This window comes from Erinaceus europaeus, chromosome 13, assembly GCF_950295315.1.
Source record: "Erinaceus europaeus chromosome 13, mEriEur2.1, whole genome shotgun sequence".
NCBI lineage: Eukaryota > Metazoa > Chordata > Mammalia > Eulipotyphla > Erinaceidae > Erinaceus > Erinaceus europaeus.
In genome coordinates, this window is record NC_080174.1 from 64,188,773 (window position 1) to 64,211,049 (window position 22,277).

General features: G+C 39.7%; 1 protein-coding gene across 4 annotated transcripts in view; it reads right to left on the reverse strand.

Annotated features, from left to right (window-relative positions):
* CCDC30 (coiled-coil domain containing 30) overlaps positions 1-22,277 on the reverse strand; it is a 121,311-nt gene that overhangs the window by 15,457 nt on the left and 83,577 nt on the right. For all 4 annotated transcript variants that reach the window (XM_060206091.1, XM_060206090.1, XM_060206093.1 and 1 more), the window contains 3 exons: positions 19,831-19,985; positions 4,680-4,842; positions 87-199 (listed from right to left, as the gene is read on the reverse strand). In XM_060206091.1, coding sequence (XP_060062074.1) covers positions 87-199; positions 4,680-4,842; positions 19,831-19,985 — 431 coding nt within the window. The remainder of the gene's footprint in view (positions 1-86; positions 200-4,679; positions 4,843-19,830; positions 19,986-22,277) is intronic.

A 22,277-nucleotide genomic window follows, 5' to 3' on the forward strand; every position in this document is an offset into this window, starting at 1 on the left:
TGCACCCAGCCAAGTACACCACCACCCAGCCCCAGAAGTAGTTTCTATACACATAATTTTTCTGAAGGAAATTTAGTTTTGTTTACCTCACATGGACATCAAATTGCTTCAGAAATTGCCCATATTCTTCACAGAGAGCTTTCTTCTCTTGCTGCAACCCAGACAACTTTTCTGACAATTCCTGGTTGCTCTTGAAATGCTGAAAAACATTTTTTTTTAAAGTGAGAAGACTTTGTGCTGAGTAAAAGTATAATGTTGAAGAAATGTAAATGGGTGAAATCTTCCTCCTAAAAAAGAAATACTCCCCCCCCCCCCCAGGCCTTCCTGGGGTTTCATACTTCTAGGCTTTTATTGTTCCCAGTATTCTCCACCCTAATTTTTAAGATAGAGCAGGAAGGACAGAGCAGGAGAGAGAGAGACACCACAGCACTGCTCTGCCACTCATGAAACTTCCCCTTCTGTGTGGTGGCAGGGGACTTGAACCTGGCTTTCAAGTGTGTGCTCTACCAGGGGAGCTAGTTCCTGGTCCTAAAAGAAAACTTAAAAAGAATTGACTTCAGTTTCTGAAACTAGATTAGCTTCCTGTATCTGCTACACTTCCAGATTTCCTGAGCTACAGCAGCTCTTTTGCTAGACTTTGTTCCTCTATCTTTCCAATAACTTTGTAAGTATCACAATTCATACATAAAAAAGTCTTTCAGGGTCAGGGTGGATAACATAATGGTTATGCAAAGAGACTCTCATGCCTGAGGCTCCAAAGTTCCAGATTCAAACCCTTATACCACCATAAGCTAGAGATAATCAATGCTCTGGTTAATAAAATAATAAATAAATAAATAAAAAGTCTTTCAGTCTGAATAACATCAAGTGAAAGCCATTTTCACAACTTAGTACTAATAGAATACTCGGTTTCAGAAGTGACTAGTGAATAGATCATCAAAGATAGGAATCTGGGATTGGTTACGGATTTGGCTAGATTTAAAGGCAGTATGATATTATCACTAGTGCTAATAATTCAGAGAAAATGTACTGATTATATTATAAAGGTATTGTTTGAAATGAAGTGCTTTGAGAAATGATATGACTGGTATAAATAATGTTATGATAGGGGGCTGGGTGGTGGGGTATCTGGCTGAGCACACATGTTACAATGTGGAAGGACCTGGGTTCAAGCCCCTGGTCCCCACCTGCAGGGGGAAGCGTTGTGAGTGCTGAAGCAGTGCTGCAGGTGTCTCTTTGTCTCTCTCCCTCTCTATCTCCCCCTTCCTCTCAATCTCTGACTGTCTCTATCCAATAAATAAATAAATAAATAAAATAAAAATATTTACAAATAAAATGAAATAATAGGTAGAAAAATTTAAAAATAATGTTATGGCAGAATTGAGAACTATGACTGTGAGGATGAATTAGCCATACCTAACTATGTTATGAGCTTTCAAGATAAAAATGTCCAAGTTGGGGATTTAATTGTTAGAAACAAGACATACTTAGAGGCTCAGAGAACTTCTATGAATGTCCTAAAAGAACCTCCTCTCTCCTGTAGAGAGCATGCAAATGTATTTAAAAAACAAATTCAAAATTCCATCAAGTAGGTTGTAAACTTACTACATAAGGTGATTTCACACCCTCTTAAAATGAAACCAGGACTTTGTTTGGGAATGCATGGGAAGTTGAGAATTTAGAATGAGGATACTTGACAGGATTCAAATAACTTTAATGCAGCCCAGACATCCAAATTCTACTGAACTTCTCATCAATAGAAACTGTCTTCCTCTGCTATTTCAGGAGATTAATCAGGGACTGGGCAGTAGCACACCCAGTTGAGTGTATATATTACCATGCTCAAAGACCTGGGTTTAAGTCCCTGGTCCCACCTGCAGAGGGGGAACATCATGAGTGGTGAAGCAGTGCTGCAGTGCTCTTTTTCTCTCCCTCTCCCCACCCTCAGTTTATCTCCGTTGTATCAAAAAAAATTTTTTTTAAAAAGGAGGAAAAAAAAAGAAGAAGAAATATGGCCACTGGGAACAGTGCAGTCACTGAGTCACAGTAATAATCTGGGTGGTAAAACAAACCAAAAAAACCCACCTTTTAAAAAAAAATTCTTTATTGGATTAATGGTTTATAGTTGACAGCAAAACACAATAGTTTGTACATGGATAACATTTCCCAGTTTTCCACATAACAATTCAACGCCCACTAGGTCTTCCTGTGTCATCATGTTCCTGGACCTGATCTCCCTCCACCCCCAGAGTCTTATTTTTTTCTTATTTATTTATTTTCCCTTTTGTTGCCCATGTTTTTTTTTTTTATTGTTGTTGTAGTTATTATTGTTGTAGTTATTGATGTCGTCGTTGTTAGATAGGACATAGAGAAATGGAGAGAGGAGGGAGTCAGGCGGTGGCGCCGTGGGTTAAGCGCAGGTGGCGCAAAGCCCAAGGGCCGGCTTAAGGATCCCGGTTGGAGCCCCCGGCTCCCAACCTGCAGGGGAGTCGCTTCATAGGCGGTGAAGCAGGTCTGCAGGTGTCTTTCACTCCCCCTCTATCTTCCCGACCTCTCTCCATTTCTCTCTGTCCTATCAAACAAGGACAACAATAACTACAACAATAATGAAAAACAACAAGGGCAACAAAAGGTAAAATAAAAAAAAAATCAAAAATAAAAAAAAAGAAATGGAGAGAGGAGAGGAAGACAGAGAGAGGGAGACAAAGACAGACACTTACAGACTTGCTTCACCGCCTGTGAAGCGACTCCCCTGCAGGTGGGGAGCCGGGGGCTCCAACCAGGATCTTAAGCTGGACTTACGCTTTGCGCCATGTGTGCTTAAACTGCTGCGCTACTGCCCGACTCCGGACCCCCAGAGTCTTTTACTTTGATGCAATATACCAATTCCAGTCCAAGTTCTGCTTAGTGTTTTCCCTTCCCTTCTGAGTGAGGTCATCCCATATTCATCTTTTTATTTCTGATTTATCTCACTTAATATGATTTCTTTTTAAAAAATATATATTTATTCCCTCTTATTGTTGTATTGTTGTAGTTATTGATGTCACTGTTGTTAAATAGGACAGAGAGAAATGTAGAGAGGAGGGAAAGACAGAGAGGAGAGAAAGATCGACACCTACAGCCGGCTTCACTGCTTGTGAAATGACCACCCTGCAGGTGGGGAGCCGGGGGTTCAAACTGGAATCCTTATGCAGGTCCTTGTACTTTGCACCACCTGTGCTTAACCTGCTGCGCTACAGCCCGACTCCCGAATTCACTGTTTTTAATAGCTGAATAGTAATCCATTGTGTATATAGACCACAACTTACTCAGCCACTCATTTGTTGTTGAATAACTGGGTTGCCTCCAGGTTTTGATGATTACAAATTGTGCTGCTATAAACATAGGTATACACAAATATTTTTGGATGGGTTATAATCTTTTTTTAAACACCAGGGTTATCACTGGAGATTGGTGTTGGCATTATGAATCCACAGCTCCCAGCAACTTTTTTTTTCCTTTATATTTATTTGATAGGAAAGAAATTTGAGATGTGAATGGAGAGAGAGAGAAGGAGAGAGAAAAACCTGCAGACCTGCTTCATCTCTTGTGAAGTATCCTTCCTACAGGTGGGGAGCAGGGACTCCAACCAGGATCCTTGTGCATGGTAATGTTTGCACTTAACCACTGCCCCCTACCAAATAACAGTATTCTTTTTTATTTATTTATACTAGAATATAAAATAGGTATGGGGAAGAGGCTAGGTAGTAGCATACCTGGTTGACAGTGCCAGGACCCAGGTTCAAGGATAGTGCCAGGACCCAGGTTCAAGCTTTCAGTCCCCACATGCAGGGTCGAAGCTTCATGAGTGGTGAAGCAATGCAGTAGGTCTCCCCCCCACCCTTACCTCTCCATCTCCTTCCCTTTTTAATTTTTGCCTTTATTCAAAATAAAAAGTTATAGGGCTACATGAAGAGGAATAATAATTATATCATAGGGATTCAAGGAGGAGGAGGGGGAGCGAGAACAGAACAAAATTCTTACATGAGGAAATAATAACCAAGAATTTTCCCAGGTGAAGGACTGAGACAGACATCCAGATCCAAGAAGCTCAAAGATTTTCAAGCAAAAGAGACCCAAAAATATGTACACCAATGAACATTATCATTAAAATGGCAAAAGAAGAGTCAAAGGTAAAGAATCCTAAAATTAGTAAGAGAAAAGCAAAGAGTTGCATATAAGGAAACTCCCATAAGACTTATCAGCAGATCTCTCAACAGAGACTAAAGGCTAGTAGGGAATGGCATGATATAAACAAGGGGTTGAATGGATGAGATCTCCAACCATGAAGACTCTAGCTAGCTATGTTAATCACTTAGATTTGAAGTAGTAAAAAAAAAAAACCAAACTTTTCAGACAAACAACAATTGAAGAAATTCATTTCCACTAAACCATCCCTACAAAAAAAATTTTACTGAGACTTCTATAAAAGGGAAGTATTAATTGATTTCACTTAAATCCTTCGTTCTTGTAATAATTAGAATAGATTCTACTTCTCTGCTTGAACTCTATATAAACTTAATGGGTAAAATACTAGATACTCAATAATTACTAGTTATTATCTGCTATTGATCTATGGGAATAGAAAAAACCAAGCAAAACAACAACAAAATGAGAAATGCATGTATTTACTTTCTTACCGCCTCAGACATTCTTTTTTCATCTTCTAGTTGTTTAAGTTGCATCTCTTGCTGCTGAATTCTGGATAGTTGCTGAGAACTGGTCATTTCCAGTTGATTCTCTTTATCCTGTAAGAGTCCCACTTGCCTTTGTAGCTCATCTATATTCAGATCTAGGAGTTTCCTGAGGACAGTTAACAGACATTAGATCACGCTGTGAATTAGAATTTTGCAAATGAAACCCTCCTATCCAAAACTGTTATGTATGACTGGCATAGTGGAGTGCTTTATACTTTCTTTTTTTTTAAAAAAATTATCTTTATTTACTTAATAGAGACAGCCAGAAATCGAGAGGGTAGGAGAGATACTGAGAAAGAGAGATACCTGTAGTACTGCTTCACCACTTGCAAAACTTTCATCCTACAGGTGGGGACCAGAGGCTTGAACCTGGGTCCTTGAGCACTGTAACATGTACGCTCATCCACCTGTGCCACCACCCAGCCCTGTAAAAACCACTTCATGCCTAAAACTCTGTAGGCTCCAGTTTCAAACTTGGGTACCTTTTAAGTTAGATCTGAGCAGTGGTCTGGTTAAAAATTGTTATGTTATTACAGTTATTTTGTTGTTCAGTTAGGTCCATAAGGTAAAGGGATGAACACAGGGAACCACTGTAGTGACAGTAACTTTATTAATCTTTTTTTTTTTTTTTTTGCTTCCAGGGTTATTGTTGCGGCTCAGTGCCTGATGAGTCCACTGCTTCTGGAGGCTATTTTTTCCCTTTTGTTGCCCTTGTTGTTTCATCATTGTTGTGGTTATTATTATTGTTCTTACTGATGTCATTGTTGTTGAATAGGACAGAGAGAAATGGAGAGAGGAGGGGAAGACAGACCTGCTTCACCACTTGTGAAGCAACCCCCTCCCCTGCAGGTGGGGAGCTGGGGGCTTGAACCGGGATCCTTACTCCGGTCCTTGTGCTTTGCATCATGTGCGCTTAACCCGCTGAGCTACCACCTGACCCCCTAATTTATTATTATTAAGTTTAGTCCTTTGATCTTCAATGTACATCAGTATGTGCTTTTTTTTTTTTCAGGGTTGTTAGTAACAAACACTACTGATGCCCATACACAAATCACTGTAGCTGAATCATGAATGAGTTTGTGCTAAGGAAGAAATTCATGCTTTTCCAAAAGTGCCATATAAAGATTTAACTCCTTCAAAAAGAGTCTCCTAAGATTACATACTTTTTTTTTTCTTAACTACATACAGTTTGTGGAAGGAGTTTCTGAAGATTTCAGACAAGGTTCTTTGAATTTAGGAGAACAATCTAGAAAAGCATAAACAATGAAATGACACTGTTGTGTAAAATTATCACCTACATCTTGGGTCACTAAAATCCTGCTGTTGGATAATTAAGTTTCTCTCGTCAGTTTGTTGTGAAATCAGTGGCTTATTGGAAAAGACTTGTATTTCAGACTTTGGGTTCATCTCTCTCAACCTCTAGGCACCTCTGGTGTTTCTCATGTTTCTGGTTGTAGATGCAAGCTTTCAAAAAGGACTCTTTAACCATTCATATACACCCCTAAACAAACATCTGAGAGAGAGAGAGAGAGAGAGAGAGACAAAGAGAGACAGAGAGAGAATAGTTGCACTGCTCCTGGTCCCATTTTCATTCATATAAACAGACCACCAGAGCTTCCTCTGGTACCATAGCATCTCCTATATAGACAGGGGTTTAAATGTGGGTAGGAGGTATGACAAGAAATGTGCCTGACCTGGTGAGCTATCTCTCCAGTCTCCTTTCATTTCTATTTCAAGTATTTCATTATATACCTGAACAATTCCCCAATTAGTTCTTTTACAATTTATTGTTGCATTCTGGATAACTGATGATCAAGATGAGACAGACAGATAAATCAAGGCGACTAAAGGGAAATTTTATTTTAAAATATTTATTTATTAACCATGAAAGAAAGAGAGATCTGGCATATACTGGTGCTAGAGATTGAAACTGTCTTCTGGGGCCTCAAACATATAAGCTAAGTGCTCTAAGAGGCTGAGCTATCTCCTTGTCCCAAATTAATCCACTAGAACTCAGACAAAACAAAACAAACAACCTCTCCCACCAAAATAAATAAATAAATAAAAATAAAGAAAGGAAGAAAAGAAAAAACCACCCTTGAACTATCTACATTAGAATTTAGGATTTGGAAACCGGTATTAAAAAGAAGTGAAAAATTTAAAGATAACTCAGGAATGTTAGAAATTAATTATTGGGAGTTGGGCAATAGCGCAGCAGGTTAAGTGCACGTGGCGCAAAGCACAAGGCTGGCTTAAGGATCCCGGTTCAAGCCCCCAGCCCCCACCTGCAGGGGAGTCGCTTCACAGGCGGTGAAGCAGGTCTGCAGGTGTCTTTCTCTCCCCTCTCTGTCTTCCCTTCCTCTCTCCATTTCTCTCTGTCCTATCCAACAACAACGACATCAATAACTACAACAAGGGCAACAAAAGGGAAAATAAATAAATAAATATAAAAAAGACCATACTATTAAAAATAATTATTATACTATAACTAGAGTTTGACCAAGGAAAGACAGCAAATGAACTGGTTCTGCCAATAAATAAAAAGATGAGTAGGTTGTTAAGATTGTCTCCCTGTCAGGGACACAACCAAGAAAGAAAACTACAGACCAATATCTCTGATGAACATAGATGCTAAAATACTGAACAAAATAGTATATCAAAAAGACTGTTCATCATGACCAAGTGGGGTTTATCCCAGGCATGCAAGGTTGGTTTAATATACGTAAATCAATCAATGTGATCCACCACATCAACAAAAGCAAGACCAAAAACCACATGGTCATATCAATAGATGCAGAGAAAGCCTTTGACAAAATACAACATCCCTTTATGATCAAACCACCACAAAAAATGAGAATAGATGGAAAATTCCTGAAGATAGTGGAATCTATATATAGCAAACCTACAGCCAACATCATACTCAATGGTGAAAAACTGGAAGCATTTCCACTCAGATCAGGTCCTAGACAGGGCTGCCCACTATCACGATTACTATTCAACATAGTGTTGGAAGTTCTTGCCATAGCAATCAGGCAGGAGCAAGGAATTAAAGGGATACAGATTGGAAGAGAAGAACTCTCCTTATTTGCAGATGACATGATAGTATACATGGAAAAACCTAAGGAATCCAGCAAGAAGCTTTTGGAAATCATCAGTCAATACAGTAAGGTGTCAGGCTATAAAATTAACATTCAAAAGTCATTGGCATTCCTCTATGCAAACACTAAGTTAGAAGAAATTGAAATCCAGAAATCAATTCCTTTTACTATAGCAACAAAAACAATAAAATATCTAGGAGTAAATCTAACCAAAGAAGTGAAAGACTTGTATACTGAAAATTGTGAGTCACTACTCAAAGAAATTGAAAAAGACACAAAGAAGTGGAAAGATATTCCATGTTCATGGGTTGGAAGAATTAACATCATCAAAATGAATATACTACCCAGAGCCATCTACAAATTTAATGCTATCTCCATCAAGATCCCAAGCACATTTTTTAGGAGAATCGAACAAATGCTACAAATGTTTATCTGGAACCAGAAAAGACCTAGAATTGCCAAAACAATCTTGAGAAAAAAGAACAGAACCAGAGGCATCACACTCCCAGATCTCAAACTATATTATAGGGCTGTTGTCATCAAAACTGCTTGGTACTGGAACATGAAAAGACACAATGACCAGTGGAATAGAATTGAGAGCCCAGAAATGAGGCCCCCACATCTATGGACATCTAATCTTTGACAAAGGGGCCCAGACTATTACATGGGGAAAGCAGAGTCTCTTCAACAAATGGTGTTGGAAACAATGGGTTGAAACATGCAGAAGAATGAAACTGAACCACTGTATTTCACCAAATACAAAAGTAAATTCCAAGTGGATCAAGGACTTGGATGTTAGACCACAAACTATCAGATACTTAGAAGAAAATATTGGCAGAACTCTTTTCCACATAAATTTTAAAGACATTTTCAATGAAACGAATCCAATTACAAAGAAGACTAAGGCAAGTATAAACCTATGGGACTACATCAAATTAAAAAACTTCTTCACAGCAAAAGAAACCACTACCCAAACCAAGAGACCCCTTACAGAATGGGAGAAGATCTTTACATGCCATACATCAGATAAGAGTTTAATAACCTACATATATAAAGAGCTTGCCAGACTTAACAACAAGACAACAAATAACCCCATCCAAAAATGGGAGGAGGACATGGACAGAATATTCACCACAGAAGAGATCCAAAAGGCCAAGAAACACATGAAAAAATGCTCCAAGTCTCTGTCAGAGAAATGCAAATAAAGACAACAACGAGATACCACTTCACTCCTGTGAGAATGTCATACATCAGAAAAGGTAACAGCAGCAAATGCTGGAAAGGGTGTGGGGTCAAAGGAACCCTCCTGCACTGCTGGTGGGAATGTAAATTGGTCCAACCTCTGTGGAGAACAGTCTGGAGAACTCTCAGAAGGCTAGAAATGGACCTACCAGAAACAGAAGGATGAATATGGGATGATCTCACTCTCAGGCAGAAGTTGAAAAACAAGATTAGAAAAGAAAACACAATTAGAACCTGAACTGGAGTTGGCGTATTGCACCAAAGTAAAAGACTCTGGGGTGGGTGGGTGGGTGGGGAGAATACAGGTCCATGAAAGATGATGAATGACATAGTGGGGGTTGTATTGTTAAATGGGAATCTGGGGAATGTTATGCATGTACAAACTATTGTATTTACTGTTGAATGTAAAGCATTAATTCCCCAATAAAGAAATAAATTATTAAAAAAAAAAAGAAATGGACCTACCCTATGACCCTGCAATTCCTCTCCTGGGGATAGATCCTAAGGAACCCAACACATCCATCCAAAAAGATCTGTGTACACATATGTTCTTATAAATGCAGCACAATTTGTAATAGCCAAAACCTGGAAGCAACCCAGGTGTCCAACATCAGGTGAGAGGCTGAGCAAGTTGTGGTATATATACACAATTGAATACTACTCAGCTATAAAAAATGGTGACTTCACTGTTTTCAGCCGATCTTGGATGGACCTTGAAAAATTCATGTTATGTAAAATAAGTCAGAAACAGAAGGATGAATATGGGATGATCTCACTCTCAGGCAGAAGTTGAAAAACAAGATCAGGAAAGAAAACAGAAGTGCGATTTGGCGAATCGCACCAAAGTAAAAGACTCTGGGGTGGTTGGGTGGGGAGAATACAGGTCCATGAAAGATGATAAATGACATAGTGGGGGTTGTATTGTTATATGGGAAACTGGGGAATGTTATGCATGTACAAACTATTGTATTTACTGTTGAATGTAAAACATTAATTCCCCAATAAAGAAATAAATTTAAAAAAAAAAGATGGTCTCCCTGGAAGCCTTAATCTCTCTATCCATTTGTCCTTTACATAGCAACCAGGATGCTTTTTTTTTTTTTTCCTCCATGGTTATCACTGGGGCTCAGTACTAGCACTATGAATCCACTGCTCCTGGCGGCCATTTTTTCATTTTACTGGATAGGACAGAGAGAAATTGAGTGGGTAGGGGGCGACAGAGAGGGAGAGGGAAACACAGACACCTGCAAACCTGCTTTGCCGCTTGTGAAGTATCCCCTTGCAGGTGGGAAGCTGGGGGATCGAACCCGGATACTTTTGGGGTTACTTGCACATAGTACTGTGTGTGCTTAACTGGATGCACCACCCCCCCATCCCCAGAATGCTCTTTCTAAATCACATTAACCATATAATTTTTTCTGCTTTAAAATTTCAGTGGTTCTCATTAGCATTTGTTATTGTTGTTGTCATCACAGGGTCTTCACCACACCAAGCTAAGTTTTTCAGATAGAGAGACAGAGAGAGGGAGAGAGCTAACATAATGGTTATTCAAACAGACTCTCAAGCCTGAGGCTCCCAGGCCCCAGGTTCCATCCCCCTAGTACTACCATAAGCAAGAACTGATCAGTACACTGGTTAAAAAATAAATAAAAATAGAGAGATGGGCAGTAGTGCAGCGGGTTAAGCACACGTGGCACACAAAGCCTAAGGATCCCCGTTCATGCCCCCGGCTCCCCACCTTCAGGGGGGTCTTTTCACAAATGGTGAAGTGGTTCTACAGGTGTCTATCTTTCTCTCCCCTTCTCTGTCTTCCCCTCCTCTCTCCATTTCTCTCTGTTCTATCCTACAATGACATGAATAACAACAACAATAATAAGTACAACAATAAAATAACAAGGGCAACAAAATGGAATAAATAAATAAGTATAAAAAATAAAAAGAAAAAAAGAAAAGAAAAGAGAAGAGAAGAAAAGGAGAGAGAGAGAGGATAGCACTGAAGTTTTCCCCAGTGCCATGGTACTCCTATATGGTGTACCAGGGGCTCAATGTGACCTATATACATGGAAAAGTAGGTGCTTCACCAGGGAAGCTATCTCTTCTCCATTGCTCTAAAGTACAGAGCCTTGTTGGTAGCTCACCCAAGTGTAAGGGCCTAGGTTTGAATCTTAGGTCACTTTTCATTCTGATACAGAGACAAATAAAGAGTGAAGAAGAATGACCTCGGGAATCAGGCGGTAGTGCAGTGGGTTAAGCGCACATGGCACAAAGCGCAAGGACTGGCATAAGGGTCCTGGTTCAAGCCCCAGGCTCCCCACCTGCAGGGGGGTTGCTTCACAGGCGGTGAAGCAGGTCTGCAGGTGTCTTTCTCTTCCCCTCCTCTCTCCATTTCTCTCTGTCCTAACAAAGATGACATCAGTAACAACAATGATGATAACTACAACAACAATAAAAAAGGGCAACAGAGAAAATAAATAAATAAAAAAAATAAAAAAAAAAAGAATCACCTCAGTTCCAGAAATTTGCCTTCATGCATGATACCTACTTTTGTGGTGGTAGGACTCAAACCTAGGCTGTGTGAGTGACAAGGCATTCATCCTACCAGTGAGGTATCTCTCCATCCTTTAAAAAATATGTAATGTAATGACAAGGAGTGAGCTGAGAACCTTACACATGTGCATTGCCAGTGAGTAGCCTCCCCAACCTATGTTTTACTCTGTATCCTTTTGGGGACAAGGAAGGCAGAGAAGCATAGCTCCAACTTCCATGGTATTCCTTTGGTGCTGTGCATGGTACTTCCATGTTGCTTCTGGAATGAAACCTTAGGCATGATAATGTGTGTACTTTATACACTGAAGCATCTCCTGGCCCCTAAATAGCTTTCTTAATTTTTTTTTGACCAGAGCACTGCTCAGTTCTGGTTTATGGTGGTGTGAGGGATTGAACCTGAAACTTTGGCGGAGCGGGGAAGATGGAGAAGAACCTGGGACTTTGGAGCATGAGAATATCTTTGTATAACCATTATGCTATCTACCTCCACCCCTAATCAGCTTTCTTTGAGCAAGGTTTTCTTGAGTTCCCTTGATGAGATTAGGTGTTATTGTTATGAGCTATCAGCACACTGAAACCTTATTTAATAGAATACTTCTTATAATTAAGTGCAATATATAGTCTGAGTACATATAAATACATCATAAAATATAATTATTAAAATGAAGTATTTATAATATATAATTTATAGATCTAAATATAAACTTACACATGACTATAAAAGAAAAATGACAATCAGTAATCCAAATTTCCACATTAGGAAACTAGAGACAAAAGTCCAATGTAAGCTTAAATAAAGCAGGAGAAAAACAATACAAATGTAAGCATATTAAGCATATATTCATACTACATATATTTTTCATTTGCAAGGTCTATTCCTTACAGTATTATCTATAATGGCAAAAAGTCTAAAACATTTTTACATGCTACATCTATGTAGAAGGATGCTATACAAAGCTTAAAATAATATTATGAAACTATAAATTAATAATAGGTAGTAGGAAACTAGAGAAAGACCAATATAGGGGCCAGCTGGTGGCACACCTGGTTAAGTGCACACATTACAGTGCTTAAGGAACCAGGTTCAAGCCCCTGGTCCCCACATGCAGTGGGAAAGCTTCACAAGTGGTGAAGTAGGGCTGCAGGTGTCTCTTTCCGTCTCCTATCTCTCCCTCTCATCTCAGTTTCTCTTTATATCTAATAAATAAATAAATAAATAAAAATAAAGACCAATATAAACTTAAATCAAACAGAAGAAAACAGTAAAAAAAAAAAAGAGCAGGAATCAATGAAAGTGAGTGGGAGAAGTAGCACATGCCTTGCCATGTACATGAAGCCCAGGTTCAAGCTCTATCACCATATGGGAGGTGGTATGACACCAGAGGTAGCTCTGGTCTCTCTCTCAGAAAACAAAAACAAAGGGAGCAGTGAATTTAGCATGCAGGCACCAAGTCCCAGAGATAATCCTGATATGGAAAAAAAGTTAATAGCAGGGGCCGGGCAGTGGAGCACCCAGTTGAGTGTACATGTGCAGTGCTCAAGGGCCCTGGGTTCAAGCCTCTGGTCCCCACCCGCAGTGGTGAAGCAGCGTTTCCTTCAGGTGTTTCTCCCTCTCTATCTCCCCACTTCTTCATAATTTCTATCTCTATTAAATAACTAAAATAAATACAATAAATTAAAATTTTTGTTACTGTTCGTGATTTTTATTAGTGATTTAATATTGACTTACAAAATTATGAGACACAGAGGTATAATTCCACACTTTTCCCATCACCAGAGTTCTGTGTCCCCCATCCCCTCCAACTGGAAACTGCAGTAGTTCTCCCAAGGTTGGTTGACATATATATATTTGCTTCCTCCCCCTCACCATTTTTTTCCTATGGTTATATCTTCCCTTCTTTTCTAAATCACACCTATTCCTTTTTTTTATTTATAAAAAGGAAACACTGACAAAACCATAGGATAAGAGCGGTACAACTCCACACAATTCCTACAACCAGAACTCTGTATCCCATCCCCTCTCTTGATAGCTTTCCTATTCTTTATCTCTCTGGGTGTATGGACTCAAGGTCATTGTGGGATGCAGAAGTGGAAGGTCTGGTTTCTGGAATTGCTTCCGTGCTAAATACAGGGGTTGACAAGTTAATCCATACTCCCAATAAGTTAAAATTTTAATATAAAAATAATAGCAGGCAAACATAACAGATCTGGGTACTGTATAGGCCTTCTTGTGGATAAAAATTCTCACAAATTTCATTTTCCTGTACTTTGTTTAAATACTATATATTTTGCCCCCACACCTATGGACATCTAATCTTTGACAAAGGGGCCCAGACTATTATATGGGGAAAGCAGAGTCTCTTCAACAAATGGTGTTGGAAAGAACGGGTTGAAACATGCAGAAGAATGAAACTGAATCACTGTATTTCACCAAATACAAAAGTAAATTCCAAGTGGATCAAGGACTTGGATGTTAGACCACAAACTATCAGATACTTAGAAGAAAATATTGGCAGAACTCTTTTCCGCATAAATTTTAAAGACATCTTCAATGAAATGAATCCAATTACAAAGAAGACTAAGGCAAGTATAAACCTATGGGACTACATCAAATTAAAAAGCTTCTTCACAGCAAAAGAAACCACTACCCAAACCAAGAGACCCCTCACAGAATGGGAGAAGATCTTTACATGCCATACATAAGACAAGAGTTTAATAACCAACATATATAAAGAGCTTGCCAAACTCAACAACAAGACAACAAATAACCCCATCCAAAAATGGGAGGAGGACATGGACAGAATATTCACTACACAAGAGATCCAAAAGGCCGAGAAACACATGAAAAAATGCTCCAAGTCTCTGTCAGAGAAATGCAAATAAAGACAACAACGAGATACCACTTCACTCCTGTGAGAATGTCATACATCAGAAAAGGTAACAGCAGCAAATGCTGGAAAGGGTGTGGGGTCAAAGGAACCCTCCTGCACTGCTGGTGGGAATGTAAATTGGTCCAACCTCTGTGAAGAACAGTCTGGAGAACTCTCAGAAGGCTAGAAATGGACCTACCCTATGACCCTGCAATTCCCCTCCTGGGGATATATCCTAAGGAACCCAACATATCCATCCAAAAAGATCTGTGTACACATATGTTCTTGGCAGCACAACTTAATAGCCAAAATCTGGAAGCAACCCAGGTGTCCAACAACAGATGAGTGCCTGAGCAAGTTGTGGTATATAATACACAATGGAATACTACTCAGCTGTAAAAAATGGTGACTTCACCGTTTTCAGCCGATCTTGGATGGACCTTGAGAAAATAATGTTGAGTGAAATAAGTCAGAAACAGAAGGATGAATATGGGATGATCTCACTCTCAGGCCGAAGTTGAAAAACAAGATTAGAAAAGAAACCACAAGTCGAACCTGAAATGGAATTGGAGTATTACAACAAAGTAAAAGACTCTGGGGTGGGTGGGGAAAATACAGGTCCATGAAAGATGATGAATGACATAGTGGGGGTTGTATTGTTAAATGGGAATCTGGGGAATGTTATGCATGTACAGACTATTGTATTTACTGTTGAATGTAAAACATTAATTCCCCAATAAAGAAATAAATTATTTAAAAAAAAATGGTGGGAGTCGGGTGGTGGCTCAGTGGGTTAAGCGCACGTGGAGCAAAGCGCAGGGACCGGCGTAAGGATCCCGGTTCAAGCCCCCGGCTCCCCACCTGCAGGGGAGTCGCTTCATGGGCGGTGAAGCAGGTTTGCAGGTGTCTATCTTTCTCTCCCCTCTCTCTCTGTCTTCCCCTCCTCTCTCCATTTCTCTCTGTCCTTTCCAACAACAAAGCAACGTCAACAATGGCAATAATAACCGCAACGAGGCTGCAACAACTAGGGCAACAAAAGGAGAAAAATGGCCTCCAGGAGCGGTGGATTCATGGTCCAGGCACCGAGCCCAGCAATAACCCTGGAGGAAAAAAAAAAATGGTGACTTCACTGTTTCCAGCCGATCTTGGATGGACCTTGAAAAATTCATGTTATGGGAGTCGGGCTGTAGCTCAGCGGGTTAAGTGCAGGTGGCGCAAAGCACAAGGTCGGGATAAAGATCCCGGTTTGAGCCCCCGGCTCCCCACCTGCAGGGGAGTCGCTTCACAAGCGGTGAAGCAGGTCTGTAGGTGTCTGTCTTTCTCTCCCCCTCTGTCTTCCCCTCCTCTCTCCATTTCTCTCTGTCCTATCTAACAACGACAACATCAATAACAATAATAACTACAACAACGAAAAACAACAAGGACAACAAAAGAGAAAATCAATAAATAAAATATTTAAAAAAAAAGAAAAATTCTTGTTATGTGAAATAAGTCAGAAACAGAAGGATGAATATGGGATGATCTCACTCTCAGGCAGAAGTTGAAAAACAAGATCAGAAAAGAAAACAGAAGTGGAACCTGAAATGGAATTGGCGTATCGCACCAAAGTAAAAGACCCTGGGGTGGGTGGGTGGGAGAATACAGGTTCAAGAAGGATTCAGAGGACCTAGTGGGGGTTGTATTATTATATGGGAAACTGGGGAATGTTATGCATGTACAAACTATTGTACTTACTGTTGAATGTAAAACATTAATTCCCCAAAAAAAAAAAAAATCGGAAGAAAAAAAAAAGGAAAACACAAGTAGAACCTGGAATGGAATTGGTGTATTACACCAAAGTAAAAGACTCTGGGGTGGGGGTGGGTGGGTAGGGAGAATACAGGTCCAAGAAGGATGACAGAGGACCTGGTGGGGGTTGTATTGTTATATGGGAAACTGAGGAATGTTATGCATGTACAAACTATTGTATTTACTGTTGAATGTAAAACATTAATTCCCCAATAAAGAAATTAAAAAAAAAATAAATAAATACTATATATTTTATCTCAAGAATCTTCACAGAAGATGTACAGGTCTGGTTTTGGCATAATATTCCCACTTTAGAGGTAAGAAACCAAGTTTTAGAAGAATTTAAATGGCCTATTTCCTTGTTCAGTTCCTTAGCTACATCCTTTGTTTCTAAAAAAAAAAAAAAAAAAAGTATAGTTGCTTTTATAGTCTAGTCTACATAATTCCAATTGCTGAGGTTCTTGAGGCATATAAAATCTACTTGCTGTTTCTGTTGATTTTCATTCATAGTAATCAGCAACCTTGTGCTATTTAGTGATTTTTAAAATATAAGTTTAGGGAGTCAGGCTGTAGAGCAGCGGGTTAAGCGCAGGTGGCGCAAAGCACAAGGACTGGCATAAGGATCCCGGTTCGAACCCCGGCTCCCCACCTGCAGGGGAGTCGCTTCACAGGCAGTGAAGCAGGTATGCAGGTGTCTGTCTTTCTCTCCTCCTGTCTTCCCCTCCTCTCTCCATTTCTCTCTGTCCTATCCAGCAACGACAACAACAACAATAATAACTACAACAATAAAACAACAAGGGCAACAAAAGGGAATAAATAAATAAAATAAAATATTAAAAAAATATATAAGTTTAAAGGGCTGGGTAGTGGCACACTCAGTAGAGTGTACTTTTTTTATTTTTAAATTCTCTTTATTTATTGGATATAGACAGCCAAAAATAGAGAGGGCAGGGAAACAGAGGAGGAAAGAGGGAGCCAGGCGACAGTGCAGAGGGTTAAGCGCACATGGCACAAAGCGCAAGAACTTACGTAAGGATCTGGGTTCAAGCCCCCGGCTCCCTACCTGCAGGGGGATTGCTTCACAAGCGGTGAAGCAGGTCTGTAGGTATCTTCTTTCTCTCCCCCTCCCTGTCTTCCTCTCCTCTCTAGATTTCTCTTTGTCCTATCCAACAACAGCAGCAACAACAATAACAACAACAATAAGGGCAACAAAAATGGAAATAAATGGCCTTCAGGAGCAGTGGATTCGTAGTGCAGGCACTGAGCCCCAGTGATAACCCTAGCAGCAAAAAAGAGGAGTCCGAGAGACACCCGCAGTTCTACAGTACAGCCTCACCCCTTGCAAAGCTTTTCCTCTGTATATGGGGACCAGGCATTCGAACCCAGATCTTTGTACATTGTAACATGTGCCAGTGTGAGGACTTCACTGTGTGTGATGACTTGAGCTCAAATCCCCAGTCCCCACCCATAGGGGGTATGATACAGGGAGCAGTGAAGCAGTGCTGCAGATGTCTTTCCTCTCTCTCTCACCTTCTTTCAAAAAAAAAAAAAGGTGGGGAGATGGTGGTTGCTAGGAGTAGTGAGGGCATGTAGGCAGTAAATCCCAGCAATAACTCTGGGGGTGGGGGAGAATGTAAGTTTAAACCAGATGAAACTTATTATATGGAGTTCATAGTATTTAATTCAGATTCAGGGTTGTTTTCCTCTAGACATAATAAAGATTTTCTTAGGAAGTCCAGGGTTTGTCTTTTGGGGGTTATTTTTGCTCCTTCAGGATTCCTGGCTTAATATGAGTCTCTAGTTAATTATTCTACCTTTTGTCAAACTTTCTCAGCATATCTTGCCTGCGGTGAATATTGATATTTTACTCTTTGACTTAATTTGTTCATCATTTATTACTTTTGTTTAACCTTGTGGTATGTTGACCTTAGGGTCTTCTACGGCTGTGAGCAATGCTTTAAAAAGTATACTTATTCTGGATCCAGTTCTAATGCAACAGGAAGGGAGTTTGCCATTCTGCTGTATATGGCAGTGAGTCAAGTATTTTCCACTGTACTGAGTGAATTTGTTATTCACACATATATTCATTCATTCACTTACTCAGACATTAGTTTATTCACTAAACACTTATTGAGTATCTATTGAATGCCAGGCTCTATGCTAGAGCTTTGACTAGAGCAGAAAGTGATTTTTTTCCAACTTCACAGCATATGTGAATGTATCATTTCAATGGCTAAAGCTCTATTTTTTCTTAAAATACATGTGAACCACTGAGAACCACAGAAATAAGAAGATTCAGCTTATAGCATCTAAGTATATTACTTAAGATTTCTAAATATATCTTAATATTATACAGAAAAAAAATGACCACTCTTACCTAGTAGCAGTCTGATAATGATTAAAATGCTTATAAATTAGCTGAACTTGTTTGAAAAAAAAAAATCCGTTGGAAAATACAAACACCAATTTCATTCTAATCTCCACTTTGTGCCAAATCATGTTAGAGTTAAAAAAAAAAAAAAGCAAATCCCAGAGTATCATGTTTTATAAGCAAGCCATGATTCTTTAAAAAAAAAAATTGAAAATGAAAAAAAAAGTGGGTGTCAGGCAGTAGCGTAGCAGATTAAGTGCATATGGTGCAAAGTGCAAGGACCAGCATAAGGATCTGGGTTCAAGCCCCTGGCTTCCAACCTGCAGACCGTGTCTATCTTTTTCTCCCCATCTGTCTCCCCCCCTCGATTTCTCTCTGTCCTACCCAACAACAACAGCAATAATAACAATAACAACAACAATGATAAACAACAAGGGCAACAAAAGGGAAAAAATGGCCTCTAGGAGCAGTGGATCCGTAGTGCTGGCACCAAACTCCAATGATAAACCTGGAGAAAAAAAAAAAATACTGGCACACGAAGTGCATACTACAACAAGAAATGGTCCCGGGAGTCGGCAGTAGTGCAGCAGGTTAAGCGCAGGTGGCACAAAGCGCAAGGACTGGCTTAAGGATCCTGGTTTAAGCCCCCGGCTCCCCACCTGCAGGGGAGTGCTTCACAGGCGTAAGCATGTATGCAGATATCTATCTTTCTCTCACTCTCTGTTTTCCCCTCCTCTCTCCATTTCTCTCTGTCCTATCCAATAACAACAATAATAACTACAATAATAAAAACAAGGGCAACAAAAGGAAATAAATAAATATTAAAAAAAAAAAAGAAATGGTCCCTAGTCTTAAGAATTTCCCACTCTGCTGGGGAGATAATGTCATGGTAGTGCAAATGAAATTTCATGTCTGAGGCACCAAATGTCCCAGGTTTAGTCTCCACCACCACCATAAACAAGGTCTGAGAAGTACTCTGGTTAAATAAAAGGGAAAAAAAAAATCCACACTAGAATGTGGAGAATACAAGAAAATAAAACAATTAAAATCCAATTTGATAAATACTATATATAAAAAGTTGAGTAGGGGCACAAAGGAAGTGCATTTGCTAAATTGACACTGAAGGTAAACTCAATCCAGGTTAGCCCAAGGGAAGCTTGTATCCTTGCTCCTCTTACCTCTTCTCTAGTTCTTCTTGATATTGTTGCTTTATTTTAGCTTCACTTTCTACTGCTTCTTTTATCCTTTCTTCTAGTTGCTTCTTCTCCAAAATACAAGTATCTGAGTGACAGACTTTGTTAACATGTTCTAATTTCTGTTGCAAATCGAAAATCTTAAATTTAAAAAAAGGTACAAAGAAAACTTTAAGAGTGTGACCATTTTCCCAAATAAGTAAATACCACATATAGAAGAAAAATAGGGGCCTGGGTGGTGGTACACCTGGTTAAGTGTATATATTACAATACATAAGGGACTTGGGTTCACAGCTCCCAGCAACCCACCAGCAAGGGGAAGCTTCATGAATGATGAAGCAGTGCTACAGGTATCTCTCTCTCCATTTCTGTCTCCCCTTCCCTCTCTATTTCTCTCTGTTTCCGTCCAATAAATAATAAATACTTTTTAAAAATTTACTTATTTCTTTTTTTTTTTCAGTCCAATAAAAATTTACTTATTTCTTTTCCCTTTTGTTGCCCTTGTTTTTTATTTTGTTGTAGTTATTATTGTTGTTGTTATTGATGTCGTCATTGTTAGATAGGACAGAGAGAAATGGAGAGAGAAGGGGAAGACGGGGAGAGAAAGACACCTGCAGACCTGCTTCACCACTTATGAAGCAATTTCCCTGCAGGTGGGAGCTACTTAAGTACTGATAGAAATTTAGCTTGATCCCTAAAACTTGCATACAATACAAATTAAATAATGACTATAGAATAAAATATGAAATATGAATTTTTCAGGGAAAGGCTTAATTTTTTGATAAAGTCCAATTGGCTCCACAATTTTAGACCAAATTATACTTTCAAAAGCAGTGTATGGGAGTGTCAAGGTTTTCCACAGTGTGGTTAGATTCATGAGTATGATTTCTTTTCTTTTCTTTTTTTTTTGCTTTCAGGGTTATTGCTGGGGCTTGGTGCCTGCACCACGAATCCACTGCTCCCGGAGGCTATTTGCTATTTTTTCCCCTTTTGTTGCCCTTTTTTCGTTAAATAATTGTTGTGGTTATTATTATTATTCTTGTCATTGTTGGATAGGACAGAGAGAGAAACAGAGAGAGGAGGGGAAGACAGAGAGGGGGAGAGAAAGATAGACACCTGCAGACCTGTTTTACCATTCGTGAAGTGACCCTCCTGCAGGTAGGGAGCTGGGGGCTCAAACCCAGGTCCTTACAAAGTTCCTTGCGCTTTGCGCCACGCGCACTTAACCCACTGTGCTACCGCTCAATCCCGATGAGTAATATTTCAAAACAAAGCAGAAGCCTCTTAACAAACCAGATATTTTAGGGCACCAAAGTAAAAACCCTGTGGTGAGTAGACATGCAGCTTCCTGGGACAGTGGGGGGTGGGAGTGGGTGGGAGGGATGGGTCACAGTCTTTTGGTGGTGGGAATGGTGTTTATGTACACTCCTAGTAAAATGTAGTCATATATATCACTAGTTAATTAATATGAGAGGGGGAAAATTAATTGTATGTTTCAAAGTTTTTCAAAACACAAACTGAATCTTTTCAATATATAGGCTGTGTAATGGATATACAGACTCTCTCAAAAGCCTAGACCAAGTAGATCAGAAGCAACCAATAGCACAGCTATATACAAGATACTGGGTACTATACAGCAAACCCTAACAAAAGGACTTTTCAAAGTTAACCCAATTAACAAATAATGTGATGATAACATTAACTATCCATTGTCTTTTTGAACCCTAAGACATCAGGAACCTCACATCTCCACTATAGAGCCTCTACTTCCCCCAGTCCTGGAACCCTTGGATAGGGCCCACTTTCCCGTATGCCTCTCCCAATCCATAGCAAATAATATTGCATCTGCCGATCACAACCTAACCAACACAACGATTGCCACCTCAACATGCTTGACTTCAGACTGTGTCCAGAGACTTCACGTGTGGAATGACAACCCTTCAGCTTCATTACTTGGGTAAGACCTTTCCTTTCATAGTATACTCTAATTCCATCTCAGGTGGTTCACTTTCTAACAAAGTCCCAAAACCTAGATATACACCAGTTTCTGTGACAGAGAGCATATGTTCACACGTATCCGTAAACTACTGCAAAATATATGCCTGAAAGCAGAAGTGCACTTGAGTTTGCAGTGAGTACCCCCCTAACACTTCCTCTCCACTATTCCAAGCTTTGGGTCCATGATTGCTCAACAATTTGTTTGGCTTTGTATGTTAACTCTCTTTTCAATCACCAGGTTCCAGATGTCATCAGGATGCCGGCCAGACTTCCCTGGATTGAAGACCCCACCAATGTGTCCTGGAGCTCAGCTTCCCCAGAGACCCACCCTACTAGGGAAAGAGAGAGGCAGACTGGGAGTATGGACCGACCAGTCAATGCCCATGTTCAGCGGGGAAGCAATTACAGAAGCCAGACCTTCTACCTTCTGCAAC